Source organism: Platalea leucorodia (genome assembly GCF_965183815.1).
Source record: "Platalea leucorodia genome assembly, chromosome: 4".
NCBI classification, from domain to species: Eukaryota; Metazoa; Chordata; class Aves; order Pelecaniformes; family Threskiornithidae; genus Platalea; species Platalea leucorodia.
This window is the reverse complement of record NC_138826.1, coordinates 6,149,676-6,177,270: the sequence shown is the minus strand read 5'-3', so window position 1 is coordinate 6,177,270 and position 27,595 is coordinate 6,149,676. Positions and strand designations below refer to the sequence as shown.

At 44.6% G+C, this 27,595-nt stretch overlaps 1 protein-coding gene across 6 annotated transcripts in view; it reads right to left on the bottom strand.

The window, feature by feature from the left end:
• Nucleotides 1-17,340, bottom strand: part of FGFR2 (fibroblast growth factor receptor 2) — a gene marked incomplete at both ends in the record, with an annotated part of 81,397 nt that extends 64,057 nt beyond the window's left edge. For 2 of the 6 annotated variants that reach the window (XM_082310631.1, XM_082310629.1), the window contains 3 exons: nt 636-710; nt 1,390-1,656; nt 17,151-17,268. In XM_082310631.1, coding sequence (XP_082166757.1) covers nt 636-710; nt 1,390-1,656; nt 17,151-17,268 — 460 coding nt within the window. Of the gene's footprint in view, nt 1-635; nt 711-1,389; nt 1,657-17,150 lie in introns of all 6 variants that reach the window. The other 4 variants (XM_082310626.1, XM_082310627.1, XM_082310628.1 and 1 more) reach the window with 4 other exon arrangements.
• Between the last annotated feature and the right edge of the window lie 10,255 nt (nt 17,341-27,595).

The window sequence follows — 27,595 nt, the reverse complement described above, 5'->3', positions numbered from 1 at the left end:
TAAAGGGACTGAAGTTTAACATTCAGATAGGTTTAAGACTCTTTTAGCCCATTTTCATCATGCGTAAGTAACATAAAATGTGGTTTTAGTGCTGGCTAGCTTTCTTTGTGACAAACCTTGAGGTCCTTTGCAGACAAAAGAACCTCATTGTCTCCAAATTCATTCTCCCCAGCAAGATTTCCGCCGAGATTAAGGATTGCAGGATTTACCTCACTACGACTTGACTTTATTTTTCAAGTTTCCATACCACTTTTTAACAAAGTGAGCTGGATCTTTGTTTCTTCTGTTAAATTTCAGCTCAGGTTCAGGAAAAGTTAGTTCACCTGTGAGAGTCTAAACCAGACAAAGACTGAACTTCAATTCAGGAAGAAAGGAAACTGCAGAAAAGCTAGCAAGAAGGGAGAAAGAAAGTACAGACCAGTAAAGCGTGTTTAGAAGAATATTAGTTTATTTTTCTTTTTCTTTTCCAAGTTACGAACTATGTGAAACAGAAAACAGAGAAGGACAAAGACATCACTATTTGACAGCCCATGCAGTTAACAATCAAGAAGCTCTGAAGGCAGGAGTGCAAAAGACGGGACATTATTTTCCACGTGGATCTTGCTAGTGACTTCTGGCAGTTCGCTGTTACTTACTCATCTGATTGCTGTCATTCACAAAGTCCTCAGACCCATCATTGTCGTCTTCATCATCCCCAGAGGAAAGAGCATCTGCACATTAAAAATAATCAAGTCTTTAAACCAGCCTATTTTTGCAGACAAATAAACCAATATGCTACATCTTAGATTATCTACCAAGGAGAACAGATGTTATGTTAGTTGTGCAGAAGCTATAGAAGGAGAAATTCCAGCCACAAAACGTGCATTACTCTTATAAAATTCTAACAAAACCAACTAATAATCCTGAAATGCTACGAAGTTTCCAAAGGGACCTTGCTAACTCCAAAAATCTCTTTCCACTTACAATTTTTATTGTTCTTAAAGACATTCAGTTGAACAGAACTGAGTGTCTCCAGAATGATTTATCTCTAAACTTAAAGGATGTAGGACACCCCTTTTCCTCTTCTGATGCAGGGAGAAAAAAAACGTGTATTCATTTTAGTGGCTTTATCACCATCACAGTGACTCTGTATAATTTAATCCTGTCATAGTGGCATAAAACAGAGGGCTGTTCAGCAGCTGTTAATCACTATGGATCCCATGAAGTAAAAGGAGTATATACAAACCGAGTCCATTTCAGGGTCAGGACAAGGGGGAAAATATCTGAAATAACTACAGAACTCGGCTCAACTCGCTGTGCCCGAGCGGGCTCTTTCACGTTATATCATAATGTGTCTTTATACCACATTTTACAGCTTCTACATGCAAAACCTGTGTTTAACTCACTCACCTGTAACATTTACAATGAAGTACAGAGTATCACTGTCTAGGGTCCTAACAGCAGTGCAAGCATAGAGGCCCGAATCTCTGGGTGTAGCATCCTTAATTTGTAAGTACTCCCCAATAATCACTGTCCTATTGTCGGGCCCCAAAGGGACCCCATCCTTAGTCCAACTGATCATGACGGCGTCTTTCAATTGACAGCGCAACTCAAGCGGTTCTCCTGGGAGTGCTGAATATACATCTGGCTGAGAGATTTGGTATTTGGTTGGCGGCTCTGCGAAGGTGGAAGGAAAGGAGGAAAAAAGAAGAAAGAGAAGGGAAAGGAGAGAATTTCCAACAAAAGTCAGTGAAGGCCCTTTTCATTCACGGAAATCAAGTTATGTTAAATAAAAAAGTTTCATCCAGATTAGCCCAGCAATCTGTCTTGTAAAAACTGAACCACGTGAAGGTATGAAATACGCTTTATATTCAAGAAGTTAAACACAAAGAAAGCCCATTCCCTTTCGATCGGTCTCTCGGCACGTGCCTCGTCCCGAGTGCCACGCACAGCCCTTCTCGCTGGGCACAGCGAGCCGACCCTGGGGAGGCGAGTGCTGCTGAACCTGGGGGCTTCAAGGAATTTGGGGGAGGCAGGAGGAGCTCAAAAAGCAACTTCAGTTTTATATCTTAGCATTTGCGTCTATGATTCAAACCAATATTTATCTTTCCCCATCTGATTTTATAAGTTGCCTTTTTTTTTTTTTTAAACCTAAAAAGAGCCGTTTTGGAAGAAAAGGATGGCCAAAAGACCCCTCACTAACTAAGCTAATAAACTTGAGTTCCTATATACAGCATATACGATGTCCTTTATTTTTCTCCCTGCACCCTTCCCAAAGTCCCTACATGTGCCTCCTACACTCCCAACTCTGCTCCCAGTGACAGTAAATTTTTCTTTTAATTTTTTTTTTCTTTTCTTTTCTTCATTTCTTATTTCACAGCCTCTCCCGAGCAGAACACAGCAGAAACCCGGGAACACAAGCAAAGCTTTCAAAGTCACAGCGTACACAGAAGTTCAAAACAAAATGGCTCATCCATCAGTTCCCTTTTGTAACCAAATAACGAGAATGTCAAACCACAGTCTTTTTCCAAAAAAACATCCTTGGAAAACTACGTCTGCCTATAGTTACTAGAGCTTCATCACCCCCTTCCAAGGCCGGCTCTCAGCAGGGGGAAGGGAACCACAGCCCCGGGCACCCAGGACGGTCTCCGCAGGGGCAGCGGGATGGCTGGGCACAGGGTGGAGGGACCCCCACGCCACACCTACGACACACGGCGCTGTGCCCAGTATAGGGACTGCTTTTGTAACCGCTTTCTCCCCACAACCACAGTATCCCTCTCCCACGAGCCTCCCGGCCTCGCCAAGGCCGGCATGAAAAGTAAATAAGGGAAAGCAGCATGAAGGCATCCTCTGTTTGCTCAGGATGAGGGTCACATCTCACGGACAACTGCTCCGCGGCACACATCCTTCTCCGCGCAGGCACCAACTGTGCACCACTGTGTGCATATATAAATAAAACACACACCTCTGTCTGTTTGTTTGGGAGTCTGAGGAAATATCAAAATAGGTGACTCCTCGGTGTACACCCTTGCTTCTAAGAATACCAAAACCCTGAAACCCATGTTCCTCGTCCTTGAGGCACGGCGTTGTCGTTTCTTGTATCACTCCTTCAACAGAGAAGTCTGAAACAAGCATCACATCTGAGCTAGCCTGTGGACAGGAGTCTGGAAATGCTGAAGCTCTGTCAGTAGTTTAGTTTTAGGTAGTCCTGCGAGAAGCAGAGAGCTGGACTCGATGATCCTATGGGTCCCTTCCAACTCGAGATATTCTATGATTCTATGAGTACCAGAAGTGGCCACCACAGTGGGGGACACATGCATTTAAATATTGGGTTATACTGATGCACTTGAAAACAGCGTGCTCAATTTCTCCTCCCAGTCATCCTGGAATCCTGTAATTTCAGGGAGTTTGGTGGGAGTTTGCCCGAAGCAAAGAGAGAACAGATCCAGGGATGTGCCCTTGCAAAGCAAGCAAAGCTTCTCCTGGCTTTTTCCCCTAGGACAAACATGGTTTTTCAAACAACAGATCTGACACGTGCATCACACCAAGATGGTGGCCAGAGGAAGTACATGAAACCACCTAAACAAGACCAATTATGGAGACTGTAGAAATTCTTGGATTTAGATTTTATAACAAGGTCTCTAAACCTTCTAACGTGCAAAGCTCCACCTCAAAGTCTAGGACAAGCCACAATACAGCTTTATACTCCTTATAAACTAATTCAATCTTGCTGATATGGTCTAGAATCCACAGATCTACAGTGCAGGAGTTTCACCAAGCACCACACTACGCTGTTAGAAATCGAATTTCCAGAAGGAGCATGGGTTCCTTTCTACATATATTTCATATCAGTAATGAGTATATTAGAGTATGCTTGAGTTTTTTTTTTTAATTCAAATTCCACTGTCAAATTAAAAAAAAAAAAAAAAAAAAAGTCGCTGAAGCCAGCTAGCTAATTTACTTTGAAGTTCTTAAGAGTTCTTTGTAACGCTCTACCTGCAAAGAAAATTTCTTTTACAGAGTTTACGCTGTGCCACCAATGTACAGGAGTCTTTAAAAATGTCTTTGTTTAAACTTTCTAAAAGCCACCATGGGTGAAGATAACTCAATCCTCCTTTAAGTGCATTAGCGGCTTTCGCTGAGGAGCCCCAGGAAAGTCGCAGGATGGTCACGCAGGTTGCGGCGTCCTCCTAGGCAGATCGGTCATTCCCATACAATTATAAGGAAAATAATTTTCTACCTCCCATCCTTGATTTCATCTATTTTTAAACTGCTATCCCCAAATGTACAGCGAGTCTTTCAACACAAATCCAAATCCAAACTCAAGAACAGCAATTTATTTCAAAATTACAAAAAAAATACAAGGAAAATTACTAGTATACTAAAGAAAAGCAAGTTTCAAATAGGTATTAGCATTTGGTAAATATTATCCTCCTTCGTTTCTTTCTCTCTAGAGTACCAGGGAAGATACAGCACAAAGTGTTGTCATGAAATAATGAAGTCATGTTTGGAAATAGTGAGTTATTTCAGGTAAGCCTTTGTGTTGCCAAACTAGAATGTAGCAGCACTTAAGACTGTCGCTTTTTATAATGTTTGCCTATAAACTTTTTCCAGTGTGGGTTTGAAATGGTGCCCAAAAGCAAACAGAGAACAGGTGGGATTCCGAGGCATGAGTCCGCCCAACAGCTTCACTGAGAAAATCAACCAGTTTAAACTGTTAAAAAAAATTCCCAGCAGCACATAAACAACCTACGCTGCAAAGTTAACTCGCTCTCCAGGACAATGCACAAGGATTTTTTACACCGCTCTGAAATTTAGGGACAAATTTTGAACTCATGTGCGTGCCGTATCATCAAATCAATGGTTCCCCTGAGGCTGACATCAGGATTATTTCCCCGCTTCCATGTCTTTTGAGCGTACCAGAGAAATAAGGTTGCAAGTTTGCTCAGCCCTTGCTTGTACCCATCCTCCTCCTGTGTTTTCAGCAGCATCCTCCTGAATTTTCCCTTAGTGAAAATAGCTAGATGGGAGGAGGAGGAGATAGCCCTGCAGAGCCTGCACCACCAAGCAAGGCTTGATGATCTGATATCGCCTTCACGTTCCTCCAGCCCTTCAAACTGCATCCTTCAGCCATCGCCATAAGCCTGTAAATCAGCCCTTTGCTGGGCGAGCTCTGCGCGGCCGAGGGAAGGCGGCACAGGACGCCTTTCTAAGCGAGGTCTCCTGCAAATCCTACAATTGTGGCATTAGTTCCTACGGCAAAGGTGCACTCACTGATGTGAATAACACCTGTCTATCACCCCTTAAAAAACAAACAAGCAACAAAGGCACGCGTAAAATTTCCATGGTGTTCTTAAACACTGGGGGACAAGGGAGGGCACGTTGCTTCTGCTATTGTCTGCTCTCAGCTACATCCTTATTTGTAATAGTGGTGCACACAATGTATTTTAACTTTAAAGGTGGAGCAGTTGAACAATACCGCCATGGAAAACCAAGCTGCTGTTAAATAAACAGACGCGAACTTTTTCTCTGCCTGCTCATACAATCTCGCAGCATGGTTTATGCCATCCAGCCATCAAATGGAGTAAATAATGTTTGTATAAAAACCATGATCACAATAGAGGACTGGGGACATTCTGAATGTGCTATTTCAGATTATTATGAGATACCTAATTATATTCCAAATCATGCTTCTGTTCAAGATTCGGTCACTGAAACAAGACATTTATACTTCCTTAGGTTTTAAATTATTATTTGCCTCCATTTATTAAAATGTTAACAAAGAGCTGCTTATCTTAAGGCTCAAGGCATTTAGTTACTTAGTTACAGAGCCAAATAATTAAACAATCAGCTAATAGCTAACCCCAGCAAAGATTCTCACACAACTCTCCATAACACAAAAGCCTCAGATCCCATCAAGCCACTTTCCCTTCAAAAGGCTTTAGTAAATAACTAAACACTCACCATAGCGTGCCCAGAAGGGTCAACGGACCTGACCTGTCAAGAATCCAAGAGGTTCATTGCAAAATTGAATGTCCCCCACAGGGAACGCCAGGCTGCCAACCACTGCCGCTCCTCCTGCTTCTCCTACCCCTCTCTCCTGTTTTTACTGTCATTGAGGAAGATCCAAGCAAGACCACGCTGGATGAGCGACATGGAATGGGGCTGCCAAGCTGTGCTTGAAGCAGAATAGCCATGGGCCCCAGGACTTTGTGAGTCAAACCCAAGCCTTTACGGTCTCTCCAGGAGGCAGCGTCTGCAGGATCAGGAAGCCCAGGTATCATCAGTCAGGTTTGCAACCTTCCCTCCCACCTCCCGATGGGCTTCTCCTTCAATTTAAGTTGGCAGGCTAATATTAAGAGTAGCTCCATGTTCTCTTCTGATGATGGATGATAAGCTCAGCCTACAAAAGAAATGGCCACCAGTTTAAAAATGCAAAGAGTCATTCCTGGCCACGGTGACTATCTCCCATTAGCTAACAGCAAACCAAAGCCACAAAGGCGAAGCACGTCTCCTTATACAAAGGGGGACAAAATAGCGTTTGCAATTCATCCATCTGCTTCTCCAAAGTCACTGGATTCCTGCTGTCTTATTTGTACTGCGTTTCCGTCAGCTAGCTGCCAGCTATGCCCAGCTCTGCCTCCGCCAGCCATAATCAGGAAGTCTCTCTGTTCTGATAAAATACTTTCCAAGTTACTGAAGTTCCTTCTATAATTTTAAAACAAAAAAAAATTTTAAAAAAATAAATCCTTTGTCACTGTGAACAACATCCCAAAGAGCAGGAATCACTTCCCCCTCAATGTATAGAAACATTAATTGTTCATATCTGATGAAAAAGATCTAGGTCTTGTAGGAAAACTCCATCAAACAGCACCAAGGAGCAGGAGATGTATACGACAGTTATAAACATAAAAAATGTGGCAGATTCTAAGTCTTCACTTGTTCCTTTAAAACAAGCTCCTGGGCCGCTCTATTTGAAAGCGCAGCGACTTCCACAAAACGTTAAGTGCCAGACTCTCCGAAATAAATTGAGGTATTTTTTCCTGGCATCATCTTTAACCCTATTATCCTTACCCTATAAGGACCTAATCATCTGATGGGTACAAGAGATGAAACCAGACCAAAGAAAAGTATCTGAGGAACAGGAAGAATCCTTTTGCCCCAGAAGTAAACATTTTCAAAACGAAATGTTGCCACCTAATACATGCCTGGTACTCTAGCAAGCGTAGAGCTTCCAGCCACACTGACCTGCTGGAGCGTGGACCTCCAGCATCATGTCAACTCCTGTTGAATGTTACATATACTAAGATCATAAAAAAAAGTGAATCTCCTCCAATTGAACTACTTGCCAATGTCATCACGGGTAAGGGAAAATATTACACTGCACTAACTTGTTTTCCTAAGCTTTGAAGACTTAGAAAAATAAATAATTCTGGTGAGCAGCAAAGAGTTTCACCACTTGCAGGACCCCCTGGCCAAGAGAAAGTCCTGCATGTGCACCTAAAAGTTATCCCCAGGTGATTCCATCTATCTGCCTTGTGTAACGCTCTTCGGCAGATGAGCAATCGTGGAACTGCAACTCCTCGAGGTAACAACCCCCAAGCAGCATTTAGCCCTGGCTACGGACACCAGGGCCTCATCGCACCCAGCAGAACAGAGCAGCGGGGGCAAACCTCATGAGGTCCCCTGCTATGTTGGTGGGTTGGCTGACATGGGGTGAGGTGCATGAACTATTCCAGCACGGTTTTGATGGCTGCAAAGCAGCTGGGTCGACATGGCTCACCCCACGGTTAAAGGAAGAAGGCTCCTCTCCAAAGGAAAAAAAAAAAAAAGTTGTGCTTGCCTAGGCTTCATGAAAAGATTAAAAATTCCTACAACTTGTAGCCTGCTTGCTCCTACCTGTCTTTATAGTTGTGATCGTTGAGTTATGGCTGCACAACCACGCAACATGCATCAAAAATGCCAAGTATCACGTGCTCATGGGCTTGGCTGTGTGCTTTATGCTTTTGGAAGCCAAGCCAGGGAAGACTCAGAGCATGCCAAGTTCAAAGTAAACAGCAGAGAGACCAGCGAGGCCACCTCCTGCTGCTGGGAACTGCCCTGCAATTTCTTCCTGTTTGTCCCCATTCTTCATGGTCTGCTCCTTACAGGATGAAGACTTCTTTATACAACAATCACCGTAGGATTTGTCTCCAGATACGGGACAGAGCAAGAAACAGCAAAGCATCAGTATGTCTTCTGCACAAAGACTTGGTGAGCAGGGATGGAGAAAACACCCCCAACCTTGAGCAGCCACACCAAAACCCCTAAAATTACTGTGCCGTCTTTTATAATTTCATCAGTATGATGAGAAGCAATAGGCCATCCTCAGGATTTGAACCTTTGGTTCCAGGCATCAAACCTTGACCATTTCTGTTCAAGCCATAAGCTCCATCGGCTGCCTGAAGTAATAGAGTAAGTGAACTGGGGAGTACAATATAAGCCGAACACACATGTAACACAATCTCAAAAATAATTAACTACTCTTCAAACTCATTACAGAAGAGCCTTCTCATGTAATCTATTATACAATACAAAGGGGAAATGTATCACCTTTTGCCAGAACCTCAAATGAAAAGCTGAAAAAAAATTAACCTCTCTCTAAAAAGCAGAATCCAAGACTAGGATCATTTTCTCATTGCTTCTACTTTCAGCAACAGCAGAACATCAAATCTTCCTGACTGTATTCTGCACATAACCAAGTGGCAGAGCAATTTAACCAACTCCCGTTGTCCAACTTAGCATTAAAGTCTGCTTAGGAAAGGCTCCATATAAGATATACAGCCTTGGGAAAAGGTATGAGCACGTATATTTAGTTGCTAAGAGTTTTTCTTGGTTTTAATATTTTCTTGCATCTATTCCAATCTGTAGCTTTTTTCAGGTTCTTTATTTGCATTTCAAGAGCAACATAAAAACATAACAGAACATAGCATAAACCCAAACATAAAAACACAACCTTTTCCTTCCAGGTTTGCCGAAAGCCACGCTCAGAACTATTACTACTCAACATGCAAAAGAAATAAATTACAACTCTGAGGTTAAAAATTGCACAATTTCATGTTGGAGTGTTAGTTCTGGATGCAGAGAACATCTATTCAGATTCCCTATAAGCAAGTCAGCAGTTGTTTCTTTTGTACACGCTCCCATTTTTACTTGACTATACAAATCCTCTTAATTTTAGCAGCTTGCCTGGAAGTCTCATCTTGCCTGTTCCCCTGAAATTCATCTTCCCCCGCTTCCTAAAGTGGGATTTGAAAAAAAAGTCACTGGAAACAATATCCCCAAAGCATTCCCTCAGCACTTTTGAAAGTCCTATCCACAACGCATATAAACCATAGGATATTCTCCAAGTACTTCAAAGCTTCAAGGCATACCAGGCTCCCTGTTAACCGAGAGCAACATTTAGTCAAAAGACATCAGAGCTAATTTAATTCCAGCTCCACACAGAGAACAGTCGCCAGTGGTACCTGGGGACAAGGAAGGCGCAGCAGAACAAGCCCTGAAGTTAAAAGCTAGGCTGGCTATCTGCACTTCCAGGTGGCCCACAACCATTTACATGACAAGGGTTATTTTTAACTTGCCGACAGCTCCTCACTCCTCACTGCAGCAGTGGCTCCTGGGCACTTTGCCATACTAATGGAAGATGGCTCAAACGCTTCTGAATTGTTAGGAGAAGGGCTATTACTGAGCAGCGGTGCGCTGCGGATTTATTGCAGAGCCTCCATGTTAATCCTGCACGTCTGAAATACCTGTGCTACCCTGGTGAGTAAACAATACCGGACAAATCTGGGTACTTCAACACGGTAATATCTAAACATGATTATTTTTCATGATTAAGCTATGTTTAATAGAACCAAGCTCAAGAACTGCTCAAAATTTAACCCGGGGTTTTAAAATGATTTTTAAGAACTGTTGGGTGGCATTCAGAATTATAAGTCATATTACTTTCCTTGAAACACATTAAACATTGCAACACGGAGACACTGAGCAGGGCACTTAAACTTGCAAAGCGAGTCTCACAGGAGCAGGCTCTCCCGGGCTGCCCAGCAGCCGGCCCTGCCAGCAGCTCACCTGGGCCCCTGCGCACCCATACAGGCCACCCTAAAGAAAGACTATCGTGAACCTTACGTCGTTTTTCCTACACCACAGCTTTTTATTCCGTTTAAAAACTAAGTTTCAGCATGGCGCCCTGATCAAGTTCTGTTCCACCCAACCACAATTTAACCTCCTACAGACTGGGCCCAGCCAGTGCAGACTGCTAAGGCCTGCCCAGCCACAGCATCCAACTCCAAACCCCGCTCGGAGCCCCCTTGGGAGAAAGCCTGAGGTGATAGCTACCATGTCACAAAACTACTTTCAATAGAAACTCATGAAAAGCTAGGAGAAAAAAAATTAAAATACAGCCAAAATATGATTTTCTCCTCCCCAACCAGCTTCTCATCCTCCTTTTTCTCCCTTCCAGCGCCCCAGCACATTGCCCTTCCCAGTAAACCCTCACAAACGCAAGCAGTTTCCTTGGTACAAAAGAATCCTCCCCTCCTCTCAGTTCTTGTGGCTTTGCTACCGTAAGGCGCTTTGCGAGGCTGCTCGACATCGGTTTATGTCCCAAACTGATGAGCCAGTTCTTTGGCGGGGGAGGAAAAGCAATAATTACACGCAACTTGCAACGGCATGCGAGGAGGGGAGTGAAAGTAGGTCAGATCTCACAACTCCTCAGCTTCGCCGAGGTTCACCAAATGCTTTCACTTACAGTCATTTTAAAATTACAATTAAAATAATAATAATAGCAAGGCAAGTGAAGGAAGCGGGACGGTAGAATTCAGCTAGCACTTAGTTTGCCTTTCTGTCCCTCTCTTCCATACAGATAATGTCATTTGTGCAGTGACAAGCAGCAAAAGGACCTGAACCAGCAGAAAGTGAAGCCCATGAGACACATCTCTATACCAGGTGCTGATCACCCTGATACTCAGAAGTAGGTCCAGGAAAACCAAACCCCTAAAAAAAAGGGGTTCTTTTTCCAAAAAAAAAAAAAAAACCAGCAGTGATAATTAAGAGACGGGAAAGGAGAACCTGGAGATGTACATAATTGGTATATAAATTATAACCTGTTTTTAAAAGTTTTTAAAAAAAAAATCCACATAAATATTTACCCTTTACGGAATATCTTATTTTGCAACTGTCCTCGTTGAGAGGTGCAGTCCCCAAGCAGTAAATGCCGACGCAGTTTCGCTGACGCTCTCGACTCCGATTGAAACCCGAAGGGCCAAACTTCCAGAACAGCTCAGCGCTCCCAGCGCGCATTTCGTAATTATAACAGGAGCCGTTGGCTGCTGCACTCTTGCAAATCTGGTCTTTATTTAAGATTTGCCTGTATTCAAAGTTGCTCCAACTTCTCTTTCAATCAGTTTAAAAGCCAGTTTAGTCCCCAGTACTACAAGACGGCATCTCTGATTTTGGGGGCACTTTGTGCCAAATCCCCCCCAAAAAACGCTGCAGACTCACAGCGCAATGTGCTGAACCTAAATTCAAAGATCTGAATTTCAAATAGGTTCCCAAATTGCTGTAAGGATAATTTTACCCTGGCAGGCTCCATGCCAAAGCAAGTATTGTCCAGTTTCCCATAGCCACCACAGACACAAATCAGCGTGTCCTGACCCTGCAGAAGATGCTCCCACCTGATGAGCTGAGATGGAGGAGCACAGCATGCCCAGCCTGCGACCAAGGAACCAAACCCTCAGTCACACTGGTGCAAAACTCCAGACTCTTCATGGTTTCAGACATGTTTTGGGTTCCTGATGTCTTTTCAGCATGAATTCTGCACTTGCTTATCTACACCAAAATAAATTTTCTCTGCTAGTCTATTTGTAATAGTGCACCTGGTTTGACAAGACCTAACTTGCCTAAGTGGGCGACGGTTCTTTTAAAAACTTGGATTTATATTGCTAAGGAGTGCTGCTTCGAAGGAAGTCTCCACTTTCACTCTAAAACTTCAACCTTGAGGACTCACAAATGTTTAACACTTAAAAATCTGACCCCTCTAGTAAGGAATTTTTCTCTATTGATGACAGAAAAAGGGACGGCTAAGTATTTTTCTCGCACTCCCATCTGTTCCTAAACTAAATATTCATTCTAAGAAAATACTAATCTTTGAATGTATTTGTATAAAGGCAAGTGATCACTTCTACAGAAGCTGGATATAGAAATATGCTCATGAACAGCTATGCTATGGTTATTATTAAAACACCACAATAGTCCATCGTCTCAGGCATACACAACCTTGCGTAACTGGAGTTGTCAGCATTTTCATTGTAAATTCTGCTTTCAAAGGTTTGTAGCTTGCCTGTCAAAAAAGTTACTATAGCCTGAAATTTGTTCTCTGCCAATGAAGAACTATTTTAACATTAAAAAACTACACATCCATTGGAGCTGGTGGCTGGTTTGGGGTTTTATCTATACAAGTGGTTTTAAAAAAAAAAAAAAAAAAAGAAAAAAAGAAAAAACCACAACTCAGCATCTTTGAAAATCTTCTGTCTCAAAAAAACCCGCCAAATTCCTAACAGTTAACTTTATTTTTCTTCTTCAAAAAGCTGCAATTGTAAAATATGGCAGATAAGCCTGAAATGTGCAATTATTTGTGCTACTTTGCAAAATAGTTGCCACGCTGACACATTACCAACTCCCAGTGTCTCATCATCACCGACTGTAAATAACAACCCTACCCATGGCCGATTAGTCTGCAGCTCAAGACCATGCCTCTGCTAAAGGACTGCGGATTTTAAACGCAGAATGGACACATTAAGACTGATTTAATCTGGCTGCTTGTACAATTCCCCAGAATCTCAGCTAGCAATTCCTGTACTGGGCCAAATAACTTACTGAACCGGATCTCTGAAAGGGCATCCAGCCCTCACCCGAAGCTGTGGGGATGTCACATTCCTCCATAATGGGCTGTGACAATTGCCCGCCCTTAAAAAAAAAAAAAAAAAAAAAAAAAAAAAAAAAAAAAACCACTCCAATTTAACTAATCACTTTGAATTGTTAATCATAACTTGCAGCTATCAAAGCCACTGCTCTTGTGGAAAAAAAGGTAACAAGGAAATCCTGGGTGAACTTTTTGCTTTTATGTTTCCTACCAAATTGGAAGGAGCATCCTGGTGCTTTCTCCATCGCCTCTGCCCCAGGAAGATGACCACCATGCAGGGTCCCACCAGCCCTGCAACCTCACAGCAGGGTGGCACCAGCATGGAGAGGACTCATGGGGGCACCCCGGGATGGGGAGCAGGCTGCTCCCGGTGGGACAGGGGACATCCCACCGCCACCGCATCCCTCCTCCACATGCTGCAGCCCTGCCTGCTCCCTGGGAGCCTGAGAAGCACCTTGCAAGACCCCACATCCCGATTCAGGCAGGTCGCGGTGGCTAACGAAGGATCTCCAAGTGGACTGTGCTAACCACTGTGACCACAGGTGATGTTAACCTTTAAGCATTGCCAACATTTTTACAAAAATTAAGATATGTTGCTTATGTGATGCAACACTTTTACAAAAAGGAAGGTATTGCTCTGGGTACCGCACTGAATGTGTTTATCTTTGTATGTTGTTTAGTGCCAGCAAATAGCTGTGACTGAGTTAAAACCCAAATGACAACTCGTTACTCACTTCAGAGCCCACCATAAGCACACATCACTCATTACAGAAGGTCTCTCTCTTTCAGTGCTGCTCCTAGGAACCTCCCAAACACACATTTAAGGCCTTTTTGAACTACCGTGATTTCCACAGGACACAGAATTAGGCTGTCCCTTGTGGAAAGCTTAAATTAGTCCTTTGAAATTTGACCTAAATTAAAAGAACTGAAACACAATTGTTACCGGCCCAGGCGAGGGCTCTGAGTGGGTGCTCCAAGGACAGTGTCAAGGCATTGCATGTGGGGAAGAGACTAAATTAGCTACCCAGCAGAACGATAACACACAGCTTGGGCAAGGGAAGGTCAAGGGAGAGCTTGCTATTTATCAAATATATGTCTAAACTAATTATTCAGTTCACAAAGTAACCCTTCAACCTGTGTGTGCGGTCAGAGCCCTTTTGAAATGTTGGCTATCATCAAAGGCCTTCATAGCCTGGGTACACAGAAAGAGAATGGCTCCTTTGTACACACTGGGGTGGACTTACTTCTAAATGTTTAAATGCAGAAAGTCTTTATACTCCCTAGGATAAAACACATATATGTAGACACTTGATGCAAGACATAATACAGTCCCCAAACTAACTCCTACAGGTCCTGTTTCTGCTCACACTGCTTAACAGTCTCAAATTTTACCACCGTTGCTTAAGGAAGAAAGCACCACAACCAGTAACAACCACACTCAGGATCCAGCCCTTAGTGAGGGCCCACAAAATCAATATTGACATTGTAATTTACCATGGCTCAAGGTACCATCTTCAGTGTAAATACTTTCATATGTACCGGAGTAATATCTAATGGTCACAGATGAGATTCAGAACTCAACGAGTCCGGCGTTTTATAAAAGCATCTGACAGAAACGTGCTACCAAAGAGATCAGATTGACCGCGGATAACCAAAAGTACCTTGATGCATGGCAATGTCTTGCACGTATCCTGCATGCATCCATGTAGTTGATTACCCCATTAGATAAATACTGCTTGTACTAAAGTACATACTTAACCAGATACTCTGAAGAAAACGGTTGCAAATGTTCCTAAAGTTATGTTTAGCTAAGAGACAAGAGTATATTCTCTATTACAATCAAGGGAACAAAAAGCCACAATCTCAATTCCTGTTAACGTTGCATACAGCTCTTTGAATATTCTGAGTCACTAAGACAATAAATAGTTACAATAAAAGCACCTAACATAAAAAAAAAAGACAAAATTTAGGGCATGTCCATGAAGGAAGACTAAGGAACAGATCAACATGTGTCACCAAAGGTCATGGCCCTGTCGACCTGCTCAGCTGGTATGAAATGTCATAGCTCTAATGGCTGCACAGTCAGCAGCTCTACCAAAAATTTACATTATTAAAGCACCTGATGCCCCAAATTAGCTGTGGCCAAAATGTTTGGCATTTACTAAATCAAAAAAGAAGTCTGCTTTGTCTTTGAAAAAGATTTTTTTGAAGGGTTTTTTGTTTTGTTTTCAGCTTGGAGAGCTTGTGGTGGGTGGCAGTGATGGAACCCAGAGTAGGTGATTGTGTAAAAACTTGGTATTTTTTTTAAAGGGGTTTAATGAAGTACATAAAGGAGGTTTTATTTCCCAAATCTCAGATATAAATCCCACACAATTCCCTGTATTCTGCAGCATAAAAGCTCTTATTATATCATTAACTTAGAAGTGGTTCTCCCGCCCCCTCCCCCCCCCATTTCTGGTAATGATTTGGGTTCTCACGTCTAAAATTGTTTCATGTCAGTAACATTCCTGCCCAGGGAAGAAGTTTTAAAACCTTTCTAACAATTTACTCTTTGATAAAACCCAGATTCCACCCCCTGGATACTCACTGTGGAAGAAACATATTTTTAAACTGTACATTTTAAAATAATAAAAGCTATTTTTTCCCTGAAAAGCTGAAAAATTATCAGGTATCATTCAAAAACTATTACTTTTCTCCCTGTAAAATACTCCACCACTCATGCAATCACATTCTTTCTGATTTAACCCTAGAATGAGGGGACCTCACTACAAACAACTCATCTGAAACCAGAATTATTCATTATTTTGTCCTTCCTCTGAAGAGCCAAAAAGGCACCAGATGTGCAATTAACAAGTCAAACAGTAAGTGGGGATGAGAGTTTTAATCCTCGAGTTACCTTCAAAAGAAAAAAAAAAAAAAAAAAAACCACACAAAAATCTTCAATATCAACAATTTCCATGGCTGACAGATGACAATATTGCTATACTTTGTTAATTTTTTTCAGGAATGCTTGCTAGGGAGGAGGGCTCGTAGTCTCTAAATAGTTCATCCCCTGCCATCAATAAAAATGTACTTGGAACGGATTCTAAAATTGTGTTAGCTGGTGACGTCTATTTTTAGAGGCAGTGGATAGAAACAAATAAGTTTTGCATGAAAATGTATTAAATAAAAACAAAGCTGTATCCGTGGACACGAGTAGTAGAACGTGTAAAGGCCAAATTCTCTCCAGCAAGCTTGCCGGATCAGAAATGCTCTATGGACTATTACATTGGTTTGACAGTTGAGTTATTAGAAATGTAATCACTCCTCCAGAGGACAGATAAAACCTTATGAAGGAAGCCTCACTTTCCCCCCAAGGCAATCAGAGAGCAGGAAAGATCCTACACAATACAGTAAAATCATTCTTAAATACAATCAGCTCACGACAATAAAAAAAGCAGCCCCTCCGTAGCTCTTTAAAGAAGAAAACCACTTTGCAAAGCCTGAGGAAGGGATATACCTAGAACAACACACCAACAGGTGCAGGCTGAAAATTGGAGATTTTATCAAAACACCTCTTCCAATGTAAAGGTCTCGGTTAGCCTTTGCTTCCACAGTCATAAACTGCAGTCCTTGCCATTCAACACTTGCACTTCCAGAACTTGCAATCCAGACGCTGTACCGATTGTTCTTGGATATTAACAGCAATAGGGAAATTTAGTCTAAGTAAGTACAAACACCCATAAAGCTGCACCACCACTTTTGCAGAGTGCCTGGCAAAATTAAATGTTCAGGCCACGTGGTTGAAAACTATTGGGATTTATTTTCCTCTGAACTTCTCAGGTTAAGACAACCACAAAGACATGCAGCCATACAGCCATTTCGTTCCTTGAGATAGCAACCTGTAACACATATGTAAGTGCAACAGACTGGTTTCCTTAAAGACCCATTCCTGAAAACTTTCAGCTGTACACTTTGATTATACAACGTGATGACAGTCCCAAGTGAAATCACTGACACCACTTGCTTGCCTAAGATTAAATAAACGCATGCTTGCATGAACAAAGCCCATGTGTGAGCAGGAAAAGTCAAAAAACATAACTCTTGAGGGCTAATCTGTTACTTGCCTTAGATTTACCAAAGCACATAAAGACGTTGACTTCTATTTCGGATGTTCAGGCATTTAAAATTAAACTTACTTGGCGGAATTAAGGATTCTAGAGTGACTTACCTTCAGGTTCCAGTGTGGTGTCTTCAACAACTAAATTAAACGAAGGGCGAGCCAGGCAAAGTCCAGCCATGGTGACCACCACCAGGCAGATAAGGCAACCCGAATCCCAGCTGACCATCTTTTTACAGTAAATTCCTGGTCCACTTCCATATCTCCATGTGGACTTTAATCCCATCTGAACACCTCTAGAGAAGCATGGAGAGAAAGCAGTGCCTTCGGCCAGGGTAATACCTCCTCCCTTGGAACGACAGCTGCTGCTGTGGGGAAGAGAGAGATTTAACACTGTCAGCGAAAACATCTTAAAACACAAACCAAAAAACTTCAGAAAGCCCCGAACAGAGCTGAGGTGAGAGGGAGGGGAGGAGAAGGATGGGAAAAATAGTTTTCCAGCTTGAAGAATATGTGAAAAGTGAGTGACTTTTCATTTTCTGTTAGCAGTTTCCATCATCACCTGAGGCGTAACCAAGTCCTCCTTGTTTTCACAAAATCACTTCTCAGCACATATTTAGAGAGCTATTTTACTGACAGAAAAATATATAGTTTTCAAAAAACGAGAGGCACACACATGTGCAGGCACATAACCTGTAATGCTACAAAATTACCACAATTATACAGATTATATTCTTGTTATTGTTTGAAGGTTTATGTAAGTTTGCCTTGTTTTTCATTCCTTCACCTAGGCAGTTCTGCAGCCAGCTGAATTTGCAAGAATTCAGTAATTTTCCACAAGAAAAACAGTTGAAAAATACTCTTTAGACTTGGAAAATCTGTAAAACTATTTCACCGCAGGACTTCCAGCTCCCTTATGGATGTACCTTCTTCTGACTCTGTTCAGTGTCCTTTTAAAGCCTGAGAGTTCTGTACAGGTGAAAGGCTCCAGTCTTTGCAGGGATACTGGTTAGCTACATTCCATTACAGGCAATTAAAATCTGTATAAAGCGTGGTACGGATTGCAGTTTCACAGGGGAATCTCCCCAGCATCGTTTTCCATTCATATATGCTAAACAGAGCGCACACACGTTTCTCTTCTCTCTCTCAACGATGCTTATTGATGTATATTTTTCAGATGGAGAAAAAAAAAAAAAAAAAAGTCTATTTTATTCACAGTAAAACTAATTTAAATGGATGGAGTTAACTGGTAATCCAGGCAAGGGCTGATGGAAGAGAGAAGCGGTATCAAAGAAAGTTGAAACTCCCTTCAGGGGACCCTGTTGCCACCACACTGAGATGCCAGGTGAGGGTCAGAAGAGCATCCTCAGAGGGTGATTTAACAGCTCAACCAGAAAATTAGACCTGATTTTCCGCTTCAAAAATAAAAGATGGTAAACCTCAGTGAACGGATAAAACAAGTAACTGCAGCAATCGTTCTAATCTGGCCAATAATTCATCTTAGATGTGATGAAACCCAACTGAAGCTTAGAGAGCACTCATCTTGAAGGGCAAAATAACATAAACCACTCTCTTTCCCTCCTGCCCTCACCCTTTAAAAACAAACAAATAAACACCAAAAAAAGGGGGAAAGCATAGCCATAAAGGCAAACTTCTCAAAACTCTGTGTCATTTGGATGTGGTACCTCAGCATACAGTACACACAAACATGGACAAATATTACCCCGTTATAAAGCCAACTATCAAAAAGTTTACTTAGATTTTATTAGCCTTTTGCTACCTGCATGTATAAACCAAGTTCACAGTGCTAAGGACAGAAACACTCTTGAAGCATCTTTTTATCTTGGGTACTAGATACAATAACTTCTGGAGTCAGTAGAAACAGATTTTACATGACATAAAGGCGGCACTTGGGGAAAATAATTAATACACGGTATTTCAGGCGAATCCCTGATACTTCAGGGCAAGCTTTTTTTTACCTCAACTGATATCAGCTCCAAGCTCTGTCCCTCCTTTAGAGATCTGAGCACAGCGTGAGCATCCCAGACCACAAGCTAGCAACCACTATTAAATCTCCAGTGAAAACACCACCAGACCACGGCAAAAACATTTGCAAAGAGCTCGCCGAGCACTTCTCTAAATAAGCGCAGAGCAGGTGTAGAACTGAAGAGAGCTCTGTTCCCGGGACCAGTCTGCATTTGGTGAAGGACTGGAGCAAAGCCCTCCTCAACTCTACCACCCAGGTCAACCGCCCGACTCGCCGTCTGACAGCCACAGCTCTGTAGCTCAGTTTATCCAGCTGTAAAGCTGGTAGAAATGCTAATTAACAGACTGGATGTACTGCTAATTTCATTTCCGTAAATCATTCTGTAAAACCCGATTAAAGGCTATGTACATAAACGCAAAATTTAATCATAATTTTGCAAAAAGAAAACACACCGGAACGCTAGCATATATTCCAGACTCTTCTTTAAGAGCATTAATTCCACTTACATTTCAGCTGTTTAAGATTTTCAGGCTACGTTAAATGCCATTTGAAAGCACATTTGTGGTTCCTACCCTCATCCTAAGTCCTGAAGTGCAGCACAAGGCTACTTGACCACGCGTCTTCTCACCTGAAGATTTTTGCCAGCTTCTGCACCTGAACATCTGCCAGCAGAAAGAAAGGACTCTTCATCCACAGGGCAGCAGAAAATTCAAACCCGTGGCTTGCAAAGGTGTAGCAAAGCGAAAATCAGAGCTCTCGACCCATCCATAGAGCCAAACCACTTTTTACCACCACGACAGCAACGAGGGTTCAAGGATTGCCCTTTCCCAAAAGAAGCGGGAGTCCAAGGAAGATGAAGCGAAACCAAATTCTTTTCGTAGTTAAATCGCCACAGTTGCTGGGGGACGAGCCTCTGGAAAGACCTCCTGCGCTGGATAATTATGTACCTCTATCTCAATGTTTGGAACACAGCCCCAGCATGCTTTTTGGCCTCCACAATTCTGGCTTCCTGACTACAATACCATAATCCCTCCTGGAGTCTCAGACTCAGTGAAAGCCACACGTAGTGTTTATTTTTCCCCTTGAAAGGGAACTCTGTCTCTCTTCTCAGCCTACACTTTGGGGAGGAGTTGTCAGCCTCCAATGATTGATGGCTCTCCTTGCCACTCGCTCATCAAGTCAATTTTCACCTCGTCACATACCTGCCCAAATTTCTTTGCCAAACTGACAAGCATGGGAAAGCAGACTGGTTTGGGAGCCCAACCAAATTCCTCCAAGCTCTACTTCAGTTTAAACACACTCACACACACAAACAAGTAGTACTTGTTCAGCAGTGGCATTAATTAAATTCAATGCTCAGTGTTCTTTTTAATCTGCTTCCATTGTTGTTTATAAGATGTTTATCGCTCCCCAGGGAGAGTACAATTTGTAGAGTACGTTAACCAAATCAATACATTGCTCATTGTATAACGCTTCAGCATCTTTCTCTATTAGGCAGGGAACAGCAAAATCTGAATGAAATATGGATCCTCCCCCCCGAAGAAATCTCAAGCGCCCTAAAAGCCCAGTAGCTTCATCAGAAAAACCCAGGTACACGAAGCTTTAAAGCTAACAGCTTTATATACGCATACACACACACAGAAATATATATGCGTCTATAAATATATAGACACACATATATATCTAACAAGACTCTTCATCATAGCTCAATCTCCAAGCAAATCTGAGTATCACAGCTATTAAACATTAATTCTGGAGGACTAATGGGAACCGGCTGGCAGCTTCAGTACTTTTGCATTGTTTGAACTTCTTTCATTTGCTTTCCAGGACTATCCTGTTTTTCTCAAGTCTTTTGCCACTAAGAGATCAGGGGAGGGGAAAAAAAAAAAAAAATCTGCATTTTAATTGACATTCCAGAGAGAGAGAGAGAAGTCCAGAGGCTGCTGATTGCTGTCTATTCAGCCCAAACAGGCTTTTCAGATGAAAATGAGTAAAGGCTAGTGGAAGATTTACAGGGATTTGGTACAAAGGAGACAATGAAGTTTTAAATGTTGATAGCGTTTCACACCAAACGCATAATGGGTCCCTGTTTGAACGGGCCGTTTTGCATTTAAATATATATTTCATTGAGGATTTCTTCCCCCCCGCCTCAGGCGGGGGCAGTTACGTTCCGCGGCCCCCCTGCCCCGGGCAGGGCGGGCAGCACCGCCCGCTCCCCGGCTGCGGGCCGCCCGTCCGGGCGGTGCCGGCCGCCCAACCGGCGGGTTCTGCTCCCCCGCGGCCGAGCCTCCCTTTCTCATCCCCCCGCTGACCCGGCCCGCTGTCACCGCTGGAAACCGTCCCCAAAGATATCCCTGCATCCGACAACCGGGAAGGGGGGGACCCGCAGGGACCCAGCGGGCAGCGGTGCGGCTCGGGCTTCACCCCCGGTCAAGTGACAGAACGACGGACCCGCACCCCGCCCCGGGGGCTGCCCCGGCCCCGCAGCGGCACAGCCCGCCCCGCTGCCGCCGTGCACCAGGTGCGAGGCCCCGCTCCCTGCAACGGGCGGGCACCGGGGAAGCGCCGGGACTGCCGGCCCTCCGCCACCTTGCAACCGCCTCGCTCTTTAGGGGCTGCACCTTCCCTCCGCCCCGCTCCCCCGGCCAGCCCAGCCCGGTGCCGTTTACCTGCAGCCAGCAAGCTCGGCGGGAAGGCTCCGCTCCCCCGCAACAGGCGGGCTGAGGCGCGGTGCCGAGCAGCGGCTCCCCGGGACGGGGAGGAACTCCTCCGCGGCCGCGGTCACTCGGCGGGCAGCCCCGGCGGGGCCGGCTGGCAAGCCCGCAGCGGCGCAGCGGGTCGCATCCCCCGCGGGACGCGGCTGGAGGAGGGGGGAAAGCAGGAGGCGAGGCGAGGCGAGGCAGGAGCCGGCCCGGCGTCCCGTCCCGTCCCGTCCCCTCGCTCGGCTGCGGCGGCTACCGCCTCAGAGGGGCGAGCCCGCCCTGCCCGGCGCCAGCAGCCTCCTCCCCCGCGCGGGCATCGCCGAGCAGAGCGCCGCGGCTGCCGCTCCGCTCCATCCAGCCGCCCGCCCCGAGCCGCCGCAGCTTTGTCAAAGCCGACAACCCCCCTCGGGTGGGTGGGTTTTTTGGGGTGGGTTTGTTTTTTTTTTTTTTTTTCCCTCCCCCGGCTGCCTTCCTCCCTCCCCCGGTCACTCCCCCCGCTGCAACCCGAGCCGTTTCCTGGACGGCGCTGCTCGGCTCTGCCAATGGCGGCGGCCGCGGCGCGGAGCCGCTTCCCCGGCCCGGCCCGGCGCCCTCCGCCCCACGGCCCCGCTGCCGGGGAAGGGCTGCGCTCGGCCGCCACCGCAGCCCGGCGGTCGGGGCTGCTTCCACCCGGCGGGGACCCTCAGAAGCAGCGTTAAAGAGAGGGCGGGAGGGGAGCGGGGGCCCCCCCGCCGCCTCCCCGGGGAAGCGCATCCCACAGCGGCCGCGGCGCTGGAGGGGGGGATCCCGCAGGGCCCCGCTCGGGTTGCTCCACTACAACTTTTCCAGCGGGTTGGAAAGCAAAGACGGGGAGGGCGGCGTGTCCCACCGGGGCGGGCTGGTCCCGGCGCGGCCTGTGGCACCGCCAGCCCGGCTTGGTGCCTCCCGGGGCCCGGGCGGCTCCCCGCACGCAGCGGGGTGATGCAGGGCGGCATCTAAACCCTCACCCAGACGTGGTACCAGCTCAACAGCTTTCCCCGAAAAACCTCTCCAGAAGTTTTTTTGGCTCGGAAGGCAGGGCTGGCCTGTGGCCTGTTCCAGCTAGAGAGGATGATTGGATAACACCCACTCAAAAAATCGCTCTCGGTTTAGGAGCCTTTCAGTGCAAAGCCTGATTTCAGCTGCCTTGTGAATTTGCCTGGCAGTGCAGCTTTAATAATTGTGTGCGTGGTGCCCAAGCAAGGAAGGCTGTCAAATAGTTATGCAAACATCATATGCTTGGACACACAGATTTAAAACCGCATAATATTGGTATTCAAAATTCAGTATAACTTAACGTGATATTTGCTTAATAAAACATTTGCTTTAGATACCATTAACTAAAAGGTTGCTAATACAGAGTCCGTGTAATGCTTGCTTTGTAAAATCAGCCTGACAGCAAAATCAATAAGTGATGGTTGCCTCAAATTAAATCAGTGTTGATCAATTTAATGTTACTTTATTTAAGCATAGCCCTGCTGTACGTTTTACAAGTTGTGTGTAACATCGATCAAGGGGATTTTCAAGGACTGTGGCCGCACGGAATACGGTAACTCTCTATTTACATACTTCCAGGCACCAAGAACTTGAAAACGAGTTTTCTGTAGAACGTGTACTTACCTCCCAGAAAGTACTTTCCCACCATCACCAGCAGCAATGCAGGCTTTATGAGGGCCGGCAGGCAAATTTGTAATTGATTAGAAACACAGGTTTAATTTTATTTTTGTTCCTAAAGCAACAGACATCTGAATGTTCTAATTGAGAAGCTGAGATGTCACAGTCAAGATCCAATTTTCCCAGCTCCGGGCATGTCCATCGCCCATTGAAAACATTGTTAACGCATTCTCACATAAATTATTGTCGGACACAGGAAGCTGGAATACCTTTCCCCATTCATCCATATCTTTGCATACTCTGAAAGAAAAGGAAGCATTCCACTAAAAATGACAAATCAGAACACCTATTCCCAATGTCTGGAAGCACTTGTCAGAATTTATTCTTTTTCGGGATGAAAAGATAGCAGTCTATCAATAGCAGCCTTTGCTCTTAAATGAGCCACATTCTCCTAAAGTGGCCCACAACAGCTCAGCTCCTCAATCTGAGAAAAGCAGAAGCATGTTTGGAATTAAAGGGGGGGGGGGGGGGGGGATCAATTCTGTCATCATATTTAGGCTTCAAGAGATCTCAGTGGGCCCAGGGAGCCTTTCATAGCAGTTAGGCTGCTGAATGAGAGCATAATCTCTTTACAGTTTTTTCCTCCTCCTCTCAAAGTGGCTGGGATCCTTTCTGTGAGCCCTCCTGCACGTGAATGGTGTGGCTAATAAGCCTATTAATGAGGTTCCACAGCAGAGTGTGAATAGGTAAATAAGCCCCAATCTGTTGAGGTTCAGGAGCAAGGGCAGTAAAGCCATCATGAACTAAAGGTGACAGTTTGAACTGAAATAGGAACAACAGCTCCAGGTTTCAAGCGAAAGAATAGACAGACAAGGCACACATTCAGGCTCCTTCTACCCCCTACCGAGTCCTATTTTCTTTCCCATTCTTCCTCCTTTATAAAATGTCTTGAGTAGTCACCCATTTTTTCAAAAGCTCTTGAGACGTCCTTTTTCATCCTGGCAATGATACATCAATAGGGAGGAAGGAAAATGAGGACACCAATGCTCCTTTGCACCGCAAGTTTCAAAAGCAGGAACAGTGCTGTCCCCCCTCGCGTATGGAAGCGGGGGAGGAGAAAGAAAGTTAAATTGAATCTTTCAGCCCTGCCAGCTCTTTGTCACTGCTGTCAGCTGGACCCTGGTCCCCCCTCCGCACGGATACAGTTAATGTTCAACAGGGGCAGGGGACGAGCGAGGGGCTCCAGCTGCGGGGAAGGCACAGCTGGGCTCAGCCAAGGCTCCACCGCCGGGCGGGCGGAGGCGAGGAGATGAATTCCTTTCCACCTGGCACCTCTTTCACCTGGCAGGGTAAGGTGAAGATGTGCCGGGCTGCAGGCTGCTCCTGGGCCAGATCTGCAAGAGCCCGACTCAAGGGCTTTTAGGGATGAAGGTGGAAAGTTAAGCAGAAGACAAAGAGCTTGTGTCTACGGAGAGATGCGGTGAGACAGGCAACCAATGCCTTCGAGTAATGTGGGAAAAGTCACCTTAGAAAAAACCATAACGCAGAGCTGCTGAGCACTCCTCAGTTCTAATCCTTGCAGAGCCTCTGACATTTCTTTTAAGTGCTGGAGATATCAGTGCCGTCAGGGCTCGATGGAAACTGGCTCCTCCATGGGAGCCCAGCGAGGAGCCAGCCACATTGCAGACAGATGGCAGGGGAGGCCACAGGTACCCGAGGGAAGCAAATTCTCCAGTACTGGCCTATTCTCCAGGTGCTGGGCCTGCTAACCTGTCACATTTCTATCTATCTATCTGATGAAAAGAGGAATATAACACAAAAAATTAAATAAATTAAAAAAAAACCCTCACACATTAAAGTTTTAGAGCACTACGGGGAGATCCTCTAGATCCTAACCCAGCCACGCACATCGCTGAGGGTTTAGCTTCTCCAGGGAAGCTTCTCCAAAGCCGTCCTGTCCAAAGTTTTTCCTTGACCATGCTGGATACAACTAAATACTTGTCCAAGATTTCTTTTTTATTAAAGTTCTTCTAAAGCTAAGTGCCTAAACCCAAACTCTGGCAGCTAAAATGTTTACCCAGTTTCCAAAGTATTTATGGCTCCCTTTCCTGGCAGCTTTGAACTTTTTTTTAGGGTGCCAAAGAAGCAAATCATAGGAACCCACTTCTGAAAATCTTTTTCTTTTCAAAGATAGGCAAAGTGTCAGTGTCTTAGGGGAAAGTCACTTCATATAAACGCGAACCCTTTCGAACATAAAAACTGCTACTGGGAGCCTTCCATCACTAGTCCTCACCACATATTACTTCAAGATGCTGCTAAACTGAAAAATTGAGATAAGAATTTCTTTATTTTAATGCCAGTAGATCCAATAATTATCCATAAAAGTGTGAAGCAGATGGGCTACCAAGTTCTTTTGCAGCAAAATGTATAGAGGAAGGGGGGGGGCTGCCGTTCCCAGCCCATAAACAGATAGTTTTACTGGGTGTTTATCAACAAAAAAAACTCATTTTGGTTAAGCTACAGAATGTGGCAAATTACTTACTTTTGCCTGTCAATTTTTGATCTCTCTCTGCATTATGCATAGCAGAATCTTCTAAGAGGTACTTCTTCAGGCAGTAAGGCCAAGCAGCTGGAAAAAAAGAGATTATTTTCGCTACTATCATGTCCATGTCTTGTAGTGGCATCTCCCTCCAGACTGTTATGCCTTGTAGCCATGTAACCTTTCTGGTACTCATCTCATTTTGCAGGTCTTAAGGAAAAGATTAAAAAAAAAAATATTGTTGTTATTATTACACTGTTGCAAGATGTATTTAAACAGCAAACGTGGTGTCTTATGAGCAGGGTATTACACTGGGATACTGGACATTTGATGCTTTCTGCCCTTCTACATCGGCTTTCCTGCACAGTCCTGGGAAAGGCACTTAATTTGTCTGTGTCCAAGCTCTCCAGCTATGAAATGAGAATAATAGATGCTTCCTGTCTCCCAGCCTTTATCCATTTCATCTGTGTAGATGGTAAGCTCCTCATCTCTGACCATGTTTTTGTGCATGGCTTAGAACAATAGGACACTGATCTCAGCTGGAACCTCCAGGCGCTTCCATAATGCAAATATTGAATGCTAAATAATCAAAATAAAAGAAAATCCTCAATTTATTATGTATTGTCTCATGAAGAATTTGTCACACGCTGTCCTGGTAGAGCACCTCTGGCTCCTGGGGAACAGTATCTTTTCTCAAAGAGTGGAAAGCAGCATCCATTAGAGAATATCTTTTAACAGTGAGCTCCCCTAAAGCAGGCCTCAGAGAAACCATGTGAATAAACCCCTTTTCAGCACCGAGCAGGGCACAGCAAGACAGAGCCAGACTTATAAAAATGAGAAGACAAAGGCTGCAAAGACAATTTGTCTTTCTGTTACAGATCTTGGATATATTTGGCTTGTTGGCCCATGCACTTCTTATTTCTCTTTCCAGTTGATCAATACAGGCTGGTTTGTTTTACTGAAGCTCTGTTGTCTAACTAGACCAACTGGTGGTTGTGGCAGCTTCCCATGCAACGTTACATCAGATCAGATTCTTCTCTGGTGACACCACAGGGTTCAGCGAGCGTGCTCTGACTTTCAGGCACAACCTCAGAGTAGAAGGTGTGAAGTCGGGCTTACACCAGGGTTTGTGTTACAGTTTAAACCCTGGAAGGGGCAGAAAACTATATGGCAGGGATCCACAGCGTAGGCATTGTGTTCTTTCTGGGCAGGGTCCTGTGACCCAGCCGTCCCACAGCACCGAATCCCTGCAGACCCCTTCTGCTTCCCACATCCTTCGCTGCAGCGCCAAGCTCCGCGTTTCCAGTTCACTCTTTCAGAGGCCCAGCTGCAGACACAAACAGGCACAGTCACTCTGTAGCAGTTCAAAAAAATGAAATAAACGTCATTTTTTTACTTTCCACAACCCTGGGTAATGAAGCACTAAATGCCTACGACTGTTTCCCTGCCTGATTCTTCTCATCCCTCAAACATCTTTAAGTCAGCATTCCCCAAGCAGTTCATCATCTTCCTTCTCTCCCTGTCCTTTGCACATAATTTTACTTCTCTATCTCCTACCCTAGTTTTCACAGGAATTTGCTTCTTCCTGTGTCTCTCTCTCAGTGAAAGCCACGTCTTTTGTCAGCTCCAGTCCCCACTGTAAGATGACCTCCTCCTCCTCCTCCTCTTTGCCAGGTGATTACGGTACCCACAATTT